Source organism: Lytechinus pictus, chromosome 8, assembly GCF_037042905.1.
Source record: "Lytechinus pictus isolate F3 Inbred chromosome 8, Lp3.0, whole genome shotgun sequence".
NCBI lineage: Eukaryota > Metazoa > Echinodermata > Echinoidea > Temnopleuroida > Toxopneustidae > Lytechinus > Lytechinus pictus.
In genome coordinates, this window is record NC_087252.1 from 8,139,300 (window position 1) to 8,160,518 (window position 21,219).

General features: G+C 36.5%; 1 protein-coding gene across 1 annotated transcript; it reads left to right on the top strand.

Moving 5' to 3' along the window:
- The first annotated feature begins 741 nt into the window (after window positions 1-741).
- Window positions 742-20,836, top strand: LOC129266351 (ubiquitin carboxyl-terminal hydrolase 2-like). Its single transcript, XM_064103524.1, has 13 exons — window positions 742-852; window positions 3,987-4,448; window positions 4,856-5,665; window positions 6,153-6,212; window positions 7,405-7,537; window positions 8,119-8,236; window positions 11,903-12,010; window positions 12,777-12,945; window positions 13,972-14,043; window positions 15,098-15,176; window positions 16,279-16,386; window positions 17,229-17,355; window positions 18,103-20,836. The coding sequence occupies exons 3-13, from the start codon at window positions 4,928-4,930 to the stop codon at window positions 18,194-18,196; spliced, it is 1,806 nt and encodes a 601-aa protein (XP_063959594.1). The 5' UTR covers window positions 742-852; window positions 3,987-4,448; window positions 4,856-4,927; the 3' UTR covers window positions 18,197-20,836.
- The last annotated feature ends 383 nt before the right edge of the window (window positions 20,837-21,219 follow it).

Genomic DNA, 21,219 nt, shown 5'->3' on the forward strand with positions numbered 1-21,219 from the left:
ATTCGGCCCATTTTTGGTGTTTTAAAAAGCACATTTGCTCTAATAAAAATGCTGATAGTTTAAAAACAAGCACATGAACCCCTATTTTTTAATGTTTGTACCTCTTAGGTATACCTTCCTCTACAACTCTGCAAAATTTGGTGAAAATGACATGGATTTTGAATAAAGTGCAGCATTTATTGTACGTTTGTAGTTTGTTACTGAAATTTTACATTTTTTAGATTGGGATTTTGTTATCTTTTACGCCATTTTTAATAACTGACAGTGCTGTTAAACTTAAAATTGCAAACAAATAGCACTATTAATAGATTCTCCATTCTAACGATACAATTATTAACTCTCTTGCGAAATTTGATGACTTTTTCATGTATTTTGACTGAGTAATGGAGGTTTAAACTCATTGTAGTAATCTTGGGCGGTCTAAAAATGCCAAATTCTTTTGAATGCGCAATTCTTAAGAACATCAATTTGGGTGAACTTTGAAGCTCTATAGCAAAAAATCAAGCACATGGACCTATGTTTCTTTTTGCATATTTCGAATATTAAGGTTCTAAAGTATCTATGTGCAAAGTTTGGTGAAAATGACATGGATTTCACTTTAACTGTGGAACGTCCTTAAGACATGATTTAAGAAGATAAAATCCAAATGCAGATAATCAACCTTGGCTTCCAATTCCGGGCATCCGCCCGAGATCGTCGATCGACTCGAGAGATAACGTCACCATGACAATGATTATAGCCGAGTCACGTGATTTACCGCCATTTTAATGGTAATCTCTTCGCAGATGTAAATAAGCCTGCGACCGCAGTGACCAACCTTGGTTTACTCAAGAAATTCAGCCTTTTGAAGCAGTAAGTAATAATTGTCATGTAAAAGTTACAATCTGGAGATAAATTAAATGGTTGCAGTTTAGATGTTTTTGAACAATTCAGTCTCTTAAAGATGAAAATTGCGTTACAAGATGAGGTCGGTACCGGTATTTTTTGCGTTGTCGCGATGTGTTGTAGTGCTATTGCATGGAATGCCATAAATGGGTATGGTACGGACGGGTGCCGGGTGCAGCGGATACCTTCCCCCTTCGCGAGCCGATTCCACGGCTGTATGATGGGGGCCCCGGCTATGTCTGCGCACCTAAAATTTAACTTGTTTTTTTTTAACCGAATTTCTTTTTATTCCACAGAAAATCTCTGTTGATAATGTTCCTTATGATAGTAACAGTAAGTGTTCCAAATATCTCATCAAAATTTCGGAGAAACATGATGATGAGACGAGTCATTACCGGTAGGGGCCTAGTAGGCCTAGGGTGTCTGGAGAAAAATATTATTTTTCTTATTTCAAGAAAATATCACATTTTCTTTGTGAATTTGAAGAGAAATGACCTTCAGACGGACAGAAATGTAACATTTTTGAAAAAAATCTGATTATTGGCTACAAAAAAGAAGAATGAAATTAGGTCAATTTTCAGCATTTCTCTGCCATAGACTGTAGTTAAGAAATGGACACACACAAATCCAAATTTTTAGCTTCCGAGAGCTGTTATAAATTTATTATTAATGCCAAAAACTTGTCCATAAAGAGTCAAATAGGATTTTTTATGCTCTTTCTGATGGTATGATTTTTATAAAGATTTGGAAACCAGATCACAATGAAAAATTGCGACAAAGTGAAAAAATTGTGCAAAACAGAAATTTCATTTTCCCATAGAAAATGCATGGGGAAATGGCAATCTCAACACACACAAAAATAAGGGTTTGCAATTTATCTCTAAATCCTTAATTCAAATGATCATATAAACTTGTCCTTACTGTCAAAAGAAGCCCCTGAATTTTCTCTTTCCATACATGCCAAACACAAGTTAATAATCAATTCAGATCACGTTTTTCTAGTAGCCTGAACTTCCCGAAAAAAATATGCCACATTTTCCCCTAAATCAGCCTGTCTTATGCTGACACTTTTCAGTGTGGCTTCAGACACCCTACCCCTAGGCCTATATAGTATACTGCCCTAGGCCTAATTAAAGTTGATCAATGATTTTCTTGAAAAAAAAAAATCTAAATTCTCAAATTTTCAGATCAGATTGAGCAAAAATATAGTGCCTTGCAGTGTTTCCAAAGATCCAAAACAAATTCCCAAAATTGAATCCAAAATTTTCCGAAATTTATAGACATTTCCTGGAATTTTCGAAGTTTGATTATTAAGACTTAGGCCTTTAGGCCCTAGGCCTAACTCTTAACAAAAATCAGGCAATAAATAGTTACAGCGAGCCTAAATTTGGTCCAAGACCAAGTGACCAAAATCAACGAATTAATATTTTTTTGTTTTTGCCCTCTTTTAAAATAAGAACAAAATTATGAAATCGGAGCGCGAGCAAACTTTGAGCTAAGACTAAGTATTGAGCTGAACAATTCTTTAAATATAACATGAACATGATAAACATGAAATTGTAACTTACATGTAGACTAATTTTTGGATTTCCTGGAATTTTTTCATTTCCTGAACCTTTTCTGGAAAAAGTAAAAATTTCCAGAAATTTCTTAAATGTTGGGAATGATTGGAAACACTGGTGCCCCATGTTTGCACACTCATTCACTTTACACTCGTACGATTCAGGGATTTCTATGAGAAAGGCTGCATTTTTAGGTTGTCACATGAAATGCCTGAAATTCAATATTTTTCCTCCACACCTAAACTGGGGTGACTTTGGACACAACAGAGAGGGGTGTTGTTTTGTTTAATATAGTAATGGGGTGATATTTACAATTATATAGTGCTTAGAAACCAACAAAGTCACCCCAGTTAACGGCATTTTGAATCAGATATTTCAATGAATATCTGTCTACCGTTAAAAGAACTGTAGACCTTTCATTTGCAGGTGTAAATTCGTAATAATACCTTGTAAATTTTTACATTGCATTTATAAATAAATACAAATTATATTTAAGGTCAAGCCCACCCCAGAAAGTTGTTGATTTGAATCAATAGAGAAAAATCAAACAAGCATAGGTTCTAAGAGTCTTTTGCTAAAAAATTCATCAAAATCGGATGTAAAATAAGAAAATTATGACATTAAAGATTCGCTTAATTTTACAAAACGTTTATGTACAAAATGTGGTCGGTATGCAAATGAGGGGACTGATGACATCACTCACTATCATATGAAATAAGAAATATTCTAATTTTCTCCTCATTGTCCTGTGAAACAAATTTTCATTTCTCCCTGAACATGTGGGATTACCATTGTTTAACATTCTATGGTTCAGTCAAGCTGGTCCTTATGGCCAAATCTGCAAAAAATTAAATATTGTATATTACCGGTATAATTCAAACGATAAAAAACGAAAGAAATAGTGAGTGAAGGACATCATGGTTTCACTCATTAGCATACTTGTGACTAAATTGTGCATATAACTCTTTTGTGAGAAATACATGTAAGCAAAACTTTGAAATGTCATAACTTTCTTGTTTTACATCAGATTTTGATGAAATTTTCAGCATTATGCTTGTCTGATTTTTCTCTATTGATTCAAATCAACATTTTTCTGGGGTGGAATTTACCTTAAAGTCTAAAACAATCATTGGTAGAAATATTTTGTGAATAGAAAGTTTAGAACTAAGAATTGTGCAGAGAAGCTGTAGACATATATTAAAACATGATTTTTTGGTTTTGGTTTACTATAACAAGTACTGTACAGTAGATCTACTAGTAATTGTAATTGTGTGAAAAAATCTTCATGAATTGCCCAGGGAGCCCGAGAAGTTTGCCTAGAATTGTATGGAATTTGAAATTGAATTAAATTTGTATGGGTCTGATAGGCACCCCTAAGGTGGACAATAGGCCCTAAAGAATTGCTTCAAATGCATGCCTGACTGTCCTGACATTGCACCGCTTCTGAAATTTCCTGAGAATGAACAGGTTCTGCAGATCATGAGAAAATCTGTGCATTGAAATGTTAACAATATTCCCCCTTTTTTCTCATCCTAACAGGTTTATTCTGGAGTGAAAGCAAAGGAAACTCAACTAAAAGTAAACAAGACATATAAAAGCTGACTTGGCAGTGTGCAACATATTTTCATCTGGAGGTTTATATATCAAGGTGGTCACAGAACAAGTTTCAAGAAAAAAAAGTAACAGGAAAGAAAAAAAAAAACCCATCTGGATCTAATGAAGAAATGTACTGGAGATAATCATGTGATTCTTTTAAACGTCACATGTTTCCTTTTCAAATGGAAAAAGCAAGAACACATGGATGTCAGTTTTAAATTGCATTTGATAACATATGATTGATTTTTAGACAAGGAATTTACATGACATCTGTGACAGTTTCTGAAAGCAGGCATTGAAGCATTCATTCCAAGAGATACCATTAAAAACCAAATAACTGACCACACAATTGCAACAGCTTCACATTTACTGATTGGACTCAATACTTCTTGGATGTAAAAGGTGGTAAGTACATGTAGCATAATAGAAATTCCCAATCATCTTCTAAGGAACAGAAAATGAAGAAAAATGAAAGGAAAAGAAATACAGAAAGAAATTAAGAAGAAGAAAAAAAAAGAATGTTATATGAAAGAAGTAAATTATGAAAAAAAAAAAAAAAAATAGAGTAATAAAGAGAAAAAAAAAAGAAAAAAAAGGATTAAAAATACTTCTATAATTTTTACTCCCAATTGAAATTTGTTTTAATAGTAGGGAACAATTTGCTTGATTCTTTGTATTACTGTACAGTATGTACCATTAATCAGTTCCTTTGCATAATTTAATACTGGGTATTTAATTTTAACTTTTCTGCCCACTTTATTGCAGTTTGTGTACATTTAAAAAAATGTCAATTATGTTTCTCTATACTCTAGGAGTTCTCCCATTGGGTCAAGTGCAATTCAGATCCCACTCGCTACCCTGATGTATAGCTTGAGGATGAAACCATGCCTGTACGTGTGCGCCCCTCTCCAGTGACCTATCATGGGCACTCTACAACAAGAACCAGCATGATACCCCGCCCCCCAGCTAGCTACCAGAGTACAGGCAGCTCTTCGATTCGGCGACGCATCGCACCACGCGCCACCCAACATGCCCTCGACACATCCTCATACAGCAAGCCGACCAACTTGTATTCAAGCAGTTACGGATCACCATCCACCACCAGCCGCGATGCCTACCGCCCTCATCGGTCCAGTATCACCAGTCGAACCTCCACCAACCCCATCACCGCCACGTATGAGCCAAATAAATACGGTGCCGACTCCTCAAATATCACCACCTACAGTACTAAATACGCCTCAAGGTCGCTCCGACAAGAGCAGCGTAGCCCGAGCGTGTCTTCGCTATCTCGGGACCTACTGAAGCTGCCTCTCATGGACGATTCACCGTCCAGGACGTATAAAAGTTCAAATTTTGGCAGCGTGCATGATAACCTTTATAAATCTTCCATCGAGGACTTGCAGGCACCGCGTCCGCGGGATAGCTCCGAGAGCAGGACTTCATCTGCAAATAATACGGAAGAGGTCAAGGATAGTTACAGTAGGACAGAAAAAACATACCGACCTTCACTGCCCAATAGGGGGTCAAGCTATTCAACCCTTAAAAGAACTCCAAGTATTGTGAAATTATCAAATAGGAGATCAAGTCTAGGTGATTATTCTTCAAGATCGACAGCTGGAGAGGTAAGATTATTAAATTAAACTAGAGTACTTCCTGTATTCTGAACTCAAATGTGATTTAAACTCTGGCTGTGGTTTACCAATGGACAGTCATTGGTGCTACACACATTGAAATGGGCAGGCTCAGTTTATCAGTTAATTTGATGTTAAATCATTTACAACTGTCTGGGAATAATACCATAGTTTTTTTCACAACCAAAGCATGAGGAAGGTGCACATTAAATTGTAAATAAAATTTATTGTAAACAAGTGTGGCACTGTTTGCTCCCTCCAATTTTAGAACAAAGTTAGACCATGGCCTCCGTTAAATTTGAGTTCAAAACACTGGTCTACGAGTTCATATTGAAAAAAATGTGTGAAATGTACATGTGCCTGTTTTACGTAAAATTTATTTAACAGACTGGTGCGGTCCTGATATGTTTAACTAATGTTAATTTACCTACATGTATATGTGCTTTAGTTTCAATTATTATTTTTTCTTCATGAACAGTACGGTCTTTCCACGATCAAAGGAGCTGGGAAAAGAGGGCTGAAAAACATAGGAAATACGGTAAGATGATCTTATTAACCTCTGAATCTGAAATTCTTAATTGTGGTCTTTCTTCAATTGAAAGGTTCTGATTATGATATCTTAATGTAAAGTAAGGACAACTGGCGGGTGTTTCATAAAGCTGTTCACAAGTTAAGAGCGATTTTAAGAACGACTGGTGAACCTTTCTTGTGGTAAATGGTATATACATTGGCGATGGTTTAGCGCGTAAGAAAGTATCACCAGTCGTTCTTAAAGTCGCTCTTAACTTACGAACAGCTTTATGAAACGGCCCCCTGAATAGATCACAGATTACCTATGGGACCTGTGTGGCGAGTAAAAATGGTAATTTTGGCTCCCATTGGCCCGAATTCACAAAGGTGGTTTTGAAAACCCACGGTTGAATCCATGGTTTATGCAGATTTCCTGTATAAATTACGCTTATTTTACCGCGTATCGGGCGCGTGTATAAAAAATGTCCAATGCTGATGCGCGCTTATGTCACAGTGCGCCAAATTGACGCCTGTTACCATGGTTAGATACGCTATTTTATTTATGAGTCCACTGTTTGAAGAGTGGACTCATTAATAAAATAGGGTGGATAACCACGGCAACAGGCATCAATTTGGCGCACTGTGGCAAAAGCGCGCATCAGCATTGGACATTTTTCATCATACGCGGTAAAATAAGCGTAATCTTTACAGGAAATCTGCATAAACCATGGACTCAACCATGGGTTTTCAAAACCACCTTTGTGAATTCGGGCCATTGAGTTCCTTCGGGCTCCACAGCATTAAAAAAAAAATTGTATTTTTTATGATTGTGTATTTCTCTTTTGTATTTCTAGTGGTGTTATATGATCAACATTATCCATTCTGTTTTGTGTATTTCTTTCAGTGTTATATGAACACCTTTGTCCAGTTTCTGTCTTGTTTATTTTTTTCATTGTTATATGAACACTATTTTGCAGTGTCTGTCTAGTGTATTTCTTGCAGTGAAGAAATACAATACCCCCGGTACATAAACACCATTATCCAGTGTCTGTCTTTGTGTATTTCTTTCAGTGTTATAGGGAAACCTTTATCCAGTGTCTGTCTTTGTGTATTTCTTGCAGTGTTATATGAACACCATTATCGAGTGTCTGTCTTGTTTATTTCTTTCTCTGTTTTATGAACACCATCATCCAGTGTTTGTCTTTGTGTATTTCTTGCAGTGTTATATGAACACCATTATCCAGTGTCTGTCTTCCATTCCGGAGTTGTCCAAGTATTGCCTTCAGATGGATAACTTCTTGCGCAACGATCATGTTAACAGCAATAGCTACCACTCTGGCAAACTCTTTCAAGGTAAAGGGGGAAGCATTTCATGGAACAATTCATCAGTGATTTCCATAAACGGATGTAGTAAGCTACTGAAATTCTTGCATCTGATTGGCTAAAAGCAAATTTTCAGATGGAAATCACTGAGAAGACACTTCATGAAATGTTTCCAGGAGTTATGAGAATAATAAAGAAAATATTACATTATTCAGTCTGCATTTAAGTCAATATTCAGTATCAATACAAAACTGATTTCTTCAACTTGTTTTTCAACCAATCACATCCACTTGTATTTTTTTTAGTTGTGATCAAACACATTCCTTTCTGTACATGGGCCCCTGGTTAAGTATGTAAAATACATGTATTTGAAATCATAGATTCTTCTGGGTACATTTTTAGGGCCTCTGATTTCATGTAAATAAATAGGTGCATTTATGATTTACTTTATTATTTACCTCTACTATTAAGTAAAACTCATCCTAAGTACTAACTGCCAGCAGCATTGCTTAACACCCAACTGGAGTCTTGAAATATTATTGGCCTACAAATATGTAGTACTGCCATTAGCATAGAAATTGATGTGATCCTTCTGATGCTCTTTGATTCAGAGTTTGCAGAGACTCTCAAGAAACTCTGGGACCCCGACTCTACCGTCAGCTCCTTGACGCCGCACAACCTGAAGCGTCAAATTGGCAACATGCTCAGTCATGAGTTTCGTGGTTACAGGTTCGTACTATATTCCTAGATTCTAATGGTCAGGGGCGGTATTCTGAGGTCATTTTATCTTTAAAATATTTTATTTTATCTCTTAAAATGAAATTGGTATTCTGAGATGACATTTTATCTCTCAGATAAAATTTAAATTTTATCTTGCGTATAAATTTTATCTTGCGTATATATGATGATACGCAACAGAGCAGTGGCTGCGTAGACATATACCCATCGCGTATCTGGCCATTGCAACGCGGGTAATGTGCTTGCGCCCAAGTTACTTTGAAGAAAAAATTAAATAAACTTAAAAGAGGGTAGGGGCTATTTTATCTCCGCGACGTTGATTTCGTCAATATTTCTAGGTGAATCAACTCCAAATGTTGGCATGAAAATTAAGAAAAATGATATATTCATTGAGAACAACACCTTAAAGTTATTCCTGTACAATCAGGAATCATTTCATAAGACTTTTCTTGACTAATATTGTCTTTGAAATGAAGCTTGAAAAGATGCGATATAGACTTCGAAAAAAAGATGAGTATTGCCATTTTTGTTAAAAAGAAATCTCTGTAAAGAAGCGCAAGCGTATAGTGCAAGCGTATTGAAGTCAATAAAATTGACGCAATCTCACTCCTTCGCCACACCTCCTCGCGGAATGGATTTTCATTGGTTGAGTGATATGAGAGAGCTATAAAAGCGCGTTTCTAATTGGATATTGATTAAAAAATAGGTGTGTCTTGCAAAGATAAAATGAAGATAAAATTGTTCTCAGAATACCAATTCGGAGAGATTTTAAGGGTATTTTATCTTACTGATTTAAACGGAGATAAAATATTTTATTTTATCTGAGATAAAATGGATCTCAGAATACCACCCCAGGTCCAGCTTAACAATATTTCATCTGGAATATGTACACCTCTGACCCATGGTGTACCGCAGGGCTCTGTGGGCGGACCGACCCTTTTCTCAATTTATTTGATTAGATTGCGGCAAGTGATGCTCCATCACAGAATTGACTACCATATTTATGCAGACGACATTCAACTTATGATTTCGTTTGATTCGAATCAACAAGCAGCTGATAATGCTATTCATCGTTTGCAATCATGTATGATTGATGTTCATAACTGGATGCAAACTCATTTCTTGAAACTAAATTTAGATAAGTGTGAATGTCTTATGTTTGGCTCTAAAGCGTAGCTCAACAAAATTGATGTCGATTTCTTTTCATTTTCTGGCCACACAATTCATTTGTCTTAGACTTGCTGTAATCCTGGAGTAACTTTTGATTCACATATGACAATGTCTTCCCATATCTCAAATATCTGTAAATCAGTTCGGTACCATCTACGTAACCTAGGTTTTATCCGGAAATATTTATCTAAATCTGCGATCGAAAAGATGGTACATGCCTTGATTTCCCCCTGCCTTGATTTTTGTAATGTCCTTATGTTCAATTTACCGCAGGCTTAGTTATATAAGCCTCAAAAGCTTCAGAATGCAGCTGCTCGCATTGTTACTTTGTCAAATTAACGCTCTCATATGACTCCCATCTTGAATTCGCTGCACTGGCTCCCTATAAAAAAATGGATTTTTTTGCTTGCTTTTCATAGTATTCTTGGATCAGCACCACAATACAGTCTTTCATTTATCAATTACTAGAGACCAAGCAGGTCTTTGCGCTCATTCACTTCTGGCCTCCTTGTTATTCCAAAAGTTTCAAAAACTTTGGGGGAAAGATCATTTGCTTTTGCATCCCCCACTTTGTGGAATAGCCTTCTGTCACATGGGAACAACTAAATAAAAACAATATTCACATCAGCCATGCCTTTAACTCAGATTCTTTATTTCTAAAGGATAATACCTTCTATCTCTCTCCAAGTAACAATATTTCTCAAACAATATTTCCACGTTTCACAACCGTACCTGCCTCTAGGGCTAACATACACAAAGCAGATCCTGTACTGACATGATCGTAACCTCTCCAAATCTTAAACCTATACCAACTCACTTACTTAATATCTATTAGCCTCTTACATCAGTATTCCCTCTACTATCCACTCTCTAATTCTGAACCATTTCTTTGCTAGATTAAATGCACTCTCTCTACGATAATCACTGGAAAATAAGCGCATATGCATGCAACTGTTCTTAGAATCCAATCACGCTCATTGTTTCAGTTCCATACATCACCATTCTGTTCATTCTTTGATGAATAGTTCATACTCCGAAGAATCAATGCTATAACGACTAATTTCCAAAGATCTTGCTAAACAGCACTCCATTGGTGTCTAAGTTCGCATACGTCGGAGTTAAGGATGGGACGGGGGTGCATCCTGCCCCAGACTACGTGCCATCGGTGGTGCTGAATTAACTACGTGTGATTGATGAAATTGATGAAATACCCTGTCAAAACAGGTTCTTCTCCTGTTCTCAAACTTGGAGAATTAGATTAAAGACTAAACAGAAATTGCTGAAGAAATTTAATGAACAAAATCTCCTGAGGATCCATGCTCAGGCTTGGCATGTCCTCCTTCTCTAACTGGCTGGGTGTGTCTGCCCCAAATGTACCTTTCTACAAGTTCAGTACAAGGAACATGTCCAAAGTTAATTTGCATATTTGCACCTGAAAATTCCTAAACACAAAAACCTATCCTGGGCTGAATAAAATAAGGCATGCAGCTCAATTAACTTGCATTACAGACTCTATAAACTAGACCCTTTCACACTAAGAAATTAAACCTCTTTCTCCTGCACTGATTAACATATATTTCAACTACCTCAGGCACAAGATAAACTTAATACGAGACCCCTTTCACACTAGAAAGTTAATCTTCAATTTTCACACTAATCCCAACACTTAGGGCCTAAGTCTCATTTAGTCATTCACCACCAATGGCACAAGAAGCACGTTCTTACTCTCTCTATATCATCTCTCTCTTAATCTGTATCATCTTAAGATATGCACAAGTAAATGCAATTCTAATTTCTATGTGACACCTTCCTGAAGACATAAAAAAAAATGTACCTCTGTCGAGACTTTCAAAAATCTTCTAAAAACTTTTTTTATTTAACTCTTAGCTCTTTATGTCACTTGAGCACTCTACAGAGTGTATTTGGCACTTTTTAAGTCACATTATTATTATTATTATTACATTGAAAACAAACATACAAGCAGAACACTGTAGATTTCATGATTTGTAATCTTCAGGGATATTTGTGTTTGGTACTTTCAGTTCAGTTTCGGCTTTTTTGTAGTTAGCACAGATCAGCATATTAAGATTATTAATACATCATGAAATTTTTGTCTCTCTCTTCCATCGCGAGAGATTGTTTACTTGTCAGAGTTAAAAATGGACAGAATTAGTATTAACCCTATAAAGACTGGGCTATTTTGATGCCTAAGAAGAACGGGGGGGGGGGGGGGGGGGGAGGGGGCCTAAGGATCTCAGCCGTGGAGATTGCGTACCTGGGGGTAGCAATTTTGCTCTCAAAAGTTGCGCAACGCTGGAAAGTAAAAGGTCAGCCAATAGCACGGTAAAAAAAAATTTGCGCTGCAGATTTATCGCGAAAATAGGCGAGGGGGGGGGGGCTAAAACAGCCCCCCAGTCTTATTGAGTTGGATATTGCTAAAGTTATTCAGTAGTCCACAGCTAAACTGTTTTCTTTTTGTTTATGTAGGCAACATGATGCTGCAGAGTTTTTATTGAGTCTTCTTGCTGAGTTGAGTGAAGATGTTAACAGAGTCAAAAATCCCCCCAGGCTGGGTGCTATGCCAGAGAACCTCAAGTAAGTATAGACAAAGACTGGACACAGAGCGCATAATCAAATGCTGCCTAGAGGTAGTTGTTGATCAGTTTTGACAAGTTATATTTTATTTTAAAACTTAGGATGTGCCTTTTCAAGGTCCATAGAAATCTAAAACATCATTGTGTGATATATTGTTGATTTTGGGGTAGCATGTTACAAGTGCAACATGCCAATCCCAATTCAATTGTAAAATTTCATTCATGTATAAAGATTTGAATTTGAATGTTGATATTGTCATAAAGCCAAAATAAAAGAGAACACTGAAGGTTTTACCCTGAGATAGAATGTCTTAGCTTGCATTATAAAGGAAAGCATCAGAAACTAATTGCATTGTACAGTTTCCAATGTTCCTCCTTGACAGATTCAGGCCGAGTGCACTATGATAAAATTCTTTGAAGAATATTTCTTTTATAATACAATCTCATCTGTTGTGAAGCACTGTAAGTTATCTGGTGGTTCTCTCGCCTTTCAAACAAAGGGTAATGAGTTCGAATCCCAGCCATGGCATAGTCTCCTTCAGCAAGAAATTCATCCACATTGTGCTGCACTCAACCCAGGTGAGGTGAACGGGTACCCGGCAGGGTCGATCATTGAATGCACCAAGCGACTTGAGGCAGCTGGAGCTAAAGCTGTGGTAGTATACAGTACACCATTGAATGGGCAACTATATAATCAGCACCTCGTAAATCCTATATAATATTATTATCTTTACATTGAACCGTTTTTCTTTCCGTCCATCCTTTAGCCCCGTTGATCTTGCCAATCTCATGTGGCGGCGCCAGCAACAGCTGACCCAGTCCATCATATTTGACCTCTTCAATGGCCTAACACGCAGCACACTAAGATGTTCCACATGTGACTACGTCTCAGTGACCTTTGAACTCTTCTATGACCTCTCAGTGCCTATTCCTACGGTAAGTCAAGTGATTGGCTTGTTTTAATCACCACCATCATTTCTTTGTGATAGAATTTTTGAACTCCCCAGCGACGAAATATATGTTTATTTTCAGTTTCAACTTTGACGGATGGAAAAATGATTGAGAATCTGCTCTGGGTAATTCCATTCTGGGGCCCGTTTCATAAAACTTATTATAATAACAAATTTACGATAACAGTTTAAAGCTATTGAAATCTTTCAATCTGATTGGTTGATAGTACATTTGTTATAGAAATTGGGTATTTGTTATTATAATAAGTCTTTCTGAAATGGAACCCAGGTTGTGTAAAAAATTACAGGATGTGAATGTTATGTAGGTATCAACTATTCTTTTTCACAGTGAAGATTAATTCAGACATCGCTATGTTTTTATGTGTCAATGTGAGAAAGGTCTCCTACCATTATAAAGTACTTCATGTTTGATCTTGAAAATATTTTCTTGATCTGTTGTAGTTCAAATTATTTTTTTTAACAATGTTGCATGGACATCATATTTATGCATCATTGGCAATAGACTGCCAGGTCTGACATTGCAATACATCATGATGTTTGATTAGTAAACCTTGGTTTGACGCCACTTATTGCTGAAGTAATCATCAGAAGATTTTTGCCTAGTTTAAATGAGACATGTTTTTTTTTTTAGTTCTGTTGTGACAAAAATGGACCAGACCAGGGCCCCATTGCATTTAAATTACCATTGTGGTAACTTTGCCTTACATTGGTAACTTGCATGGAATCCTTGATTTTGATTGGCTGTTGATCATTGTTAACATGGTAGAACTACTGGATGGCAAAGTTACTATAAAAGTAACTTTTAATTTATGCAATGGGGCCCTGATGGAATGACTAGTAGCACCTAAGAACATGTTCCATTGGTCTACATGTTTATGCAAAATTTATGAACAGCTGTATGAACCCCTTGCCCAGGATTTTATTCCGCTTGTGCTTAAATCATTACTCACTTATTTGACGTTTATACTTTTATTTTCCCTTTTCCAAATAGGGGTGTAGTTCCCTAGCAGATGCCTTAGAGCTGTATACCAAACCAGAAACGTTAACAGGAGAAAACAAATTTGTAAGTGTCATCATTTAATTCATCTTCAAGGGCTAGTTTTGACATTTCAGGGGCTAAAAGATGGTATTCTTGTTTTCATTTTATGAGTAAACTATCCATTGATTGATTGATTGAATGGTTTATTTATTTCAAATATTCACTGAAAATAGCAGCCAAAGGCTGAATTACATTCAGTTTACAGATGGCATATACAGACATATAAAAAATATACAACTTAGAATAAAATACGCAAATATCAAAATGAAATTATTCTACAAAATAATTATACATAAATATGAAAGTAATTGAAATACCCAGCATATGAGATGGAAGCCTCAGAGGTAGAATGAAGTACATGTAGTGAGAACATTGTTAGAAAGAAAGACAAAATGAAATAAGAGGAAGAGAGGGGGAGAGACAGGAACAGAGTAAAAGATATTGGGTATTTAACAAAGATGGAAAAAAAAATTTATCGGAAATAGTAAGACCTTTGAAGCCAATTCTTTTGATATGAGGTTCTATTCCGTTAATCTTAAGCTGAGACCAGTCAAGTCTGACCTAAAAATATTGTAATTATGATTGCATTAGCAGCTCCATCAATGATTTTGATTTGGACATATTTAACCAACTGGCTTTGTCAGGTTTCAACTTAATTTGTTATTGGCCTGTATTCTGGAGTCGGTTTTAACTTTATAGATCATGGTCTATTTTAACTCTGCTAAAATTATGCGAAGCCGAAAATGTCAAATGTTTATTAACATAATTTGTTTTCATATGTTCTTTGTGCTCTTTCATCACGTTATAATAGTGAAGAAAGCTAATTCAGTTTATATTCTCAGGCAGTTATGAATGATCTGAGTAACAGATGACTTGCTAAATCAATGCTGTTCTGTTAATAGATTTCTGTTACAATTGGCTATCCATAGTTCAAACCCAAGCTCAGAATGCAGGCCATTGTGTATACATGTATGAAGAAGGAAACCTTTCATTCTTACCTATCTACAGTATTGATATTAAAGAAAGCTGGCATTAATCCTGATGATTTATCTATTTCGTTTTGTTTCATGTTCTTCAGCGATGTGAAAAGTGCAAAACGTTACGATCGGGTACCAAAAAGATGGAGATAGAGAGATGCCCTAAAGTTCTCATCATCCGTAAGTACTTTTGCTTCAAAATTTACTTTAGCTTTGTCCTTTGTTTAAGACTTCTGTTATTATGAATTCTTTGATTGATAAGGCCTTTTTATTAATTCATCCATTTGGTGGCCAAAAATATGTGTGTGCTTATTGTATCAAAGAATCATTGTAAAAAAAAAAAAATGTTGTGAATCAAGCATATCAAATATTCTGAATATATTTAAATGAAAGTAACTCAATGAGAGAAATGTGTGCTAACATTATGTTATGTGGCTTGTAATTTGGGCTCTGTACCAAAGGTGTTTTCTGTTCAATTTGGGCCAATTTCTCCTGATCCATTTAACTCATTGTGCATACCAGTTAGTCATATATATACAGAAGTTTGGGCAACGTGGATAGAGCAAGATTAGCAAAAATGACATCACCAGAAAAGTTCAGCTCACACAGTATTTATTTTATTTTTACATAATGTATATTTCATGGGAGGGTCGTGGTGTAGGGGTTATGACTCTCACCTTGTAATCAGAGGGTTGCGTGTTTGAATCCCACTGCGGCGTAGTGTCCTTTGGCAAGGCGTCAGTCCACACTGCCACTCTCCACCCAGGTGTAAAATGGGTACCCAATAGGATGCAAAAGCCTATGTGGTATGCCTAGCAACTGAGTCTTGGAAATCTTATTGGAATGCTCCCCAGGGAGTGGAGAAAGTGCATACATTGTGTGCGGGCATGCTAGGATCTAATGACCGGGGTGATAATTGCAATGTAAAGCGCTAAGAAACAATATGTATGAAGCGCCATTTGAATGTAACTACTATTAACATTATGTGGTAATAGTAGGGGGCGTAGTGGTCTAGTTGTTATGACTCATGTCTTTCAATCTGAGGGACGTGAGTTCGATTCCCAGTCATGGCGTGTTTTTCTTCAGCAAGAAATTTACCCACATTGTGCTGCACTCAACCCGATACGAAGAAATTCCTTGAATGCTTCAGCACCTAAATAGCAGCACAGCTAAAACCGGGGTAGTGATAGCATCGCTTTGTATCCTCAGGCAAAAAGTACTTTATATATCCAGCTATTATTATTATTATTGCTGTTGTTATTATTTTTATCTTTCATGATAGAATTAAAGAGGTTTTCATCGTCACATACCGGACTGACGCGGAAGGTAGACACTCATGTAGATGCACCACTTCGGGGTCTTGATCTCAGCAATAATCTATCGCAAGACGGTAAGAAATTAGAAATTCCTTGTTGGTAACTCTTTGTGAATCAGCCCCCCCGTCTTCTTAGGCGTTGAAATAGCCCAGTATATTTAGGGTTAAGTATGACTTGAAGTCACATTTAACCCTTATGAGACTGTATAATTTTGGTATAACACATGCTTTCCATAGACCTCAGGCCGCATATATGCATGCTCAGTGTCCAATGGAATAAATGTCCAGCTGCTGACCGAATAAAAGGCATCACCACATTGGTCAAATTATGTTAAGAGGACACTACCGCGTATTAATAATATAGTGCGTTAAAAAATCATGCGCGCGTCAGCACTAAGCATGGCTTTAAGTTGCACTTAAATCTTAATGAAACACTCCCAGGTGTAATAAATGGGTTCCTGGTGGGAGTGAAATTCCTCGAATGCTCTAGCACCTCAGGGTAGCTGTGCTAAAGTCAGAGTAATAGTATGGAGCACTTAGAAACATCGGCCCGTATTCTGAAGTCGGGTTTAACTTAAACTCAGGTTTAAAGTTGTGGTTTAAGTATGGATAACCAATTGTTACAGAAATCACTAACAATAGAGATATCATATTTCAGCTCATTTGGCTCTCAAATCATTCATAATTGTCTAGGAAGTATAAATAGATGAATGTCATCACCATAGATGAATCAGGAAAGAGCACAGTAAAGAAACATACAACTTAATAACAAATTTTGATACCTTTGGCTTCCCATAATTTTAGCACAGAGTTAGACCATGGTCTAAGTTAAACCTGACTTCAGAATACGGGCTATTTTATTAAGCGCTATGTAAATGTTCCATATCATTATTTTTTATATTTATATTCTCCTCCAGCCGATCCGTGTTCCCGTTACCACCTACAGGCCGTGTGCAATCATTATGGGGGGACTGCAGGAGGTCACTACATAGCGTACTGCAGACATCCTGAAGATGACCAGTGGTACAAGTATGATGATGAAAGGTAAGAACGTCACAGAAAAGGTCATGGGCCAAAATATGTCAAAGGTCATATAATTTTTTTTCTACCTCTGGTTTGTTGTGCACTTGTTAGCCTATTTCATCCAAAGACATTTTGCTTTGGTACTCCCGCAACTCAAGAGGGCTATTTTGACATTTTGGTCCGTGCATTGAACTTCAGTTCAATTTAAAGTCTGGTCTGAAGTTGTAGATTTACTATGGAAAGCCAGTTGTAACACAAATCTTTAACAGCTCAGTTCATCAGCTCATTTTACTCTCAAATCTTTCATAACTGTCCAGGAATAATTATTGCAAAAATAGCTTTCCTCATCATTAGAGCATGAGGAAACAACATAGTAAACATTAGAAAAAATTCAATGTATATTTACAAAATGTTGACATTTTTCAGCTTCAGCACAGGGTTAGACCATGATCTAGTTTAATCTGGGCCTAAAAGATTAAGCAATTTTAGTCAGTATTACTTTGATTTTGTGTTGTTGTTTTTTGGCACTGTTGTTTCAACCACTAGATTGAAAAAAAAAAATGTTAAATTTTTATAGTGATGTTGATCAAAATGATATTTCTATATATTAATCAGATATTTATAAGATTGCAAGAATATTATGAAGAGTTGCTTTATTTACTCCTATGCCTGAAGCCGTATTGTTATTACTATTGTAATAACTTTCTTCATTTTATTTTTTTTCTAATCTGATGAACTAATTTTCCCCCTTTGTTTTCCCTTCTGCAGAGTCACGCAACTAAAGGAGTGCAATGTTGTAACATCCAACGCCTATATCCTCTTCTATACTTCCAAGTTAAGCCGTAAGGACTCCAGGCTATGATAGCCTTTATATCCCTTCTGTACCTCGCCATCAGAACAAACTAATAAGACTGTTAGAACCCTACCTGTCAAGGACAATCGCTGTAGACATCAAGAATCTCCGAACAGATGCCCATTTGGAAGCAAGCTACTTGTACTGCACCATGTCCAGATGTATGGTCCTTTGGTGATTCAAGAATAGCCTTACCCCTGGATACATACTCACCAATGCCAAACTGCCAATCTTCCCCAAGCTGCCAGTCAACCCTGACTCTATGGCTCATATTCTCAATAGAAGTTTCAATCGTACTATGGTATCAAACCATGGACTATGCAGATTTGTGTATATAATTATCCTCATTTAATCACCTAAACTGAGAAAAGTCCAATTCTAAGTGCGCACTTTTGGCAAAGGGTGCCTAATTGAAGCGTGATAATACCCAAAATCTATATAGTCCATGGTTTTGTACCATGGTTCAATTGAAACCTCTTGAGAATACAGGCCTTTGCGTCAGAAGATGTCGTAGTGAGAAGCTAGATAGCTTCTTGCATTGTGTTATGTGTAGATAAGTGGCACTATGGCAATTGAAGACTAGCCTTACCCTTTGTTACCCATCAATGCCAGACTGTAACCCTTCACCATACTGACATTTCATCCTGGGCCCTTTGTCATGAAGCTTAGCAATTGATCTTGGGGTTCATTTTTACAATTGATCATACATGATAATCAATGGCAATCAATCGTAGCAATGAACGATCCATGATCGATTTTTTAGCTTTATGTAACTGGGGTCCTGAAGATGCCTTCCGAAGAAGCCTGATAGGTGACTTGCATTCCACCATGTCAAGATTGGTGGCATGACTGACACTACTACTTATTAGCTCCAGAATCACCTATCAAAGCCCTCTGTTAATCCCAACATTGTTTTGTGTTGGTTGAAAACATATTTAATAAAAAATAAAAATGTATATGGCACCATAATGGCTGATGAGAATACATGTAAAGATGCCTTGTCTGAAGACTCAATAGCTACTGACATTGCACCATCTCTAGATAGGTGGCTCGAGTGACCTTCCTTTTGAGTTAATGATTAGCTTTCATCCTCTGACACTCATCAATATGTATCTGTTGATCTGAATTATGTATGCTAGATGATCTGGGAAGTTGCATTCTTTTAGAGTTTTCCAAAGGAGATTATCACCAGACACTCAAGCCCATATTCTCAAAGGAGGTTTCAATTATACTATGGTACAAAACCTTGAATTGTGCAAAATTTTTGTCCATAATTATGCTCATTTCATGGCATACACTAAGAAAAATCCCATTAAATGTGTGTCTTTGGCAAAGGGTGCTGAAAGGGATGCGCAATAATACAAGAAATCTGCAAAAACCATGTTTTTTTTACCATGGTACAATTGAAACCTCTTTTGAGAATATGGGTCTTACTGTCAATTTTGATTCTTGAATAGGTTGATAGCTCTCGATTCAACATTAACCCTAAAAGGCTGGGGGGCCTACATTTTTCATGATAAATCTGCCGCGCAAAATTTTTCAACCGCGCCGCTCGCTGACTTTTTATTTTCAAATCTCACACAACTTCTGAGACCAAATTTGCCATGCCCGGATACGCGGTTACAAAATTACGCAACATTATGTAAGTGCATGTCAAACCCAAAACTGCTCAAAAACTTGAATTCATGTACAAATCCAATGCAAATTGTGTATTTAGCCAAAATTCATAAACGTATCATTATTTCTACCTTTACTGATTAAAATTGATATTGTCATGTTTATGATCAGAAACAATTTGCATCGAAAAAACAATTTAAAAAAAAGTTAAAAAAAAGAGAAGTACATAAGAAATTAAAAAAAGCTAAAATGCATAAAAAAAAAATGGTCATACTAAAGTATTTTTGAAGCCCATTTGATCTACAAAGAGTCTGTGAATAAAAAATTAACAGTTTTGGGGCTGTATGATAGTTGATTAGAGCAAATATTTTATTTCATGCATAAATTTGCATAATTAATTCATTAAATAAAAAATCTTATTATTAAAAAAAAATTAACCATACAGCCTAGTAGATTCTATCGCACACTACCACCGTGCAAACTTTTGCGGCGCTGTGAGATGGATCCAAATAACCCTGCTCTTTTAGTGGTAAGACAACATTAGCGATTTAGGGGATGTCTCATAGAGAATTACAGCTATTTGCTATTATTGCAATTAATATGGTAGCAGGGTTCAGCATTCAATCACAATCAAGTTTTCAACGGAAGTTACAATAGTTGAAGTCTTCATGAAATAGGCCCCTGATCTATGACCTAGGAAGCAGTTAAAACAGAATGAAATTGCCATTTCCAAAGCTGGCATCCTGCAACAGACTCTGTTCCAAAAGATTTTTGTAGTTGGCAATCTTTTCATTTCTTGTATGAAGCTTGTCAGCACCAGAACTTCAAGAATTTTGTCAGTTGCTAATCAACCTTATCTTGAAATCTTTCAAAAAATTGCCTTGAGGACAAGCGCTAGTCTGTGTTACGACAGTTGGAGATCACAAATTGCTGTTCGTGGCTACTTTTAGTGAAATTAGCTGAAAGCAATTGAAACAAAACATGGTGCTGTATTTCTAACAAATCCATTCAAAATGTGCCAACAGTCAGGTTAAAAAAAGGAGAAGAAATTGGGATGATTACTCTTGTTATTGATAAGAGTATTGTACCCTTAGGAATTTATTTTCAATTTAGTAGTTTGTATTTGACACCACAGTGTCTGGGTCATAGGTGTAGCTAGTTGACTTAAAGGAGGTCGATATCCGTCAGGATATCCCAAGTGGGTGCCATGTGAGTAATGCTGCGTTCTAGCAAAGTGTTGGCCCCAAAGTACCAACAGGAATCGGGAAACTTTTATTGTGAGGAATGTGTAATGCCATTTCTGTGAAAGAATGTGTACATCGTCATTACGGTACACATGTTTTTGGCAATAGCGATTCCAGCTTTGCTTTTGCACTGTGTAAAGGCTGTGAAATTCTGATTATTGGTCAAAGGAC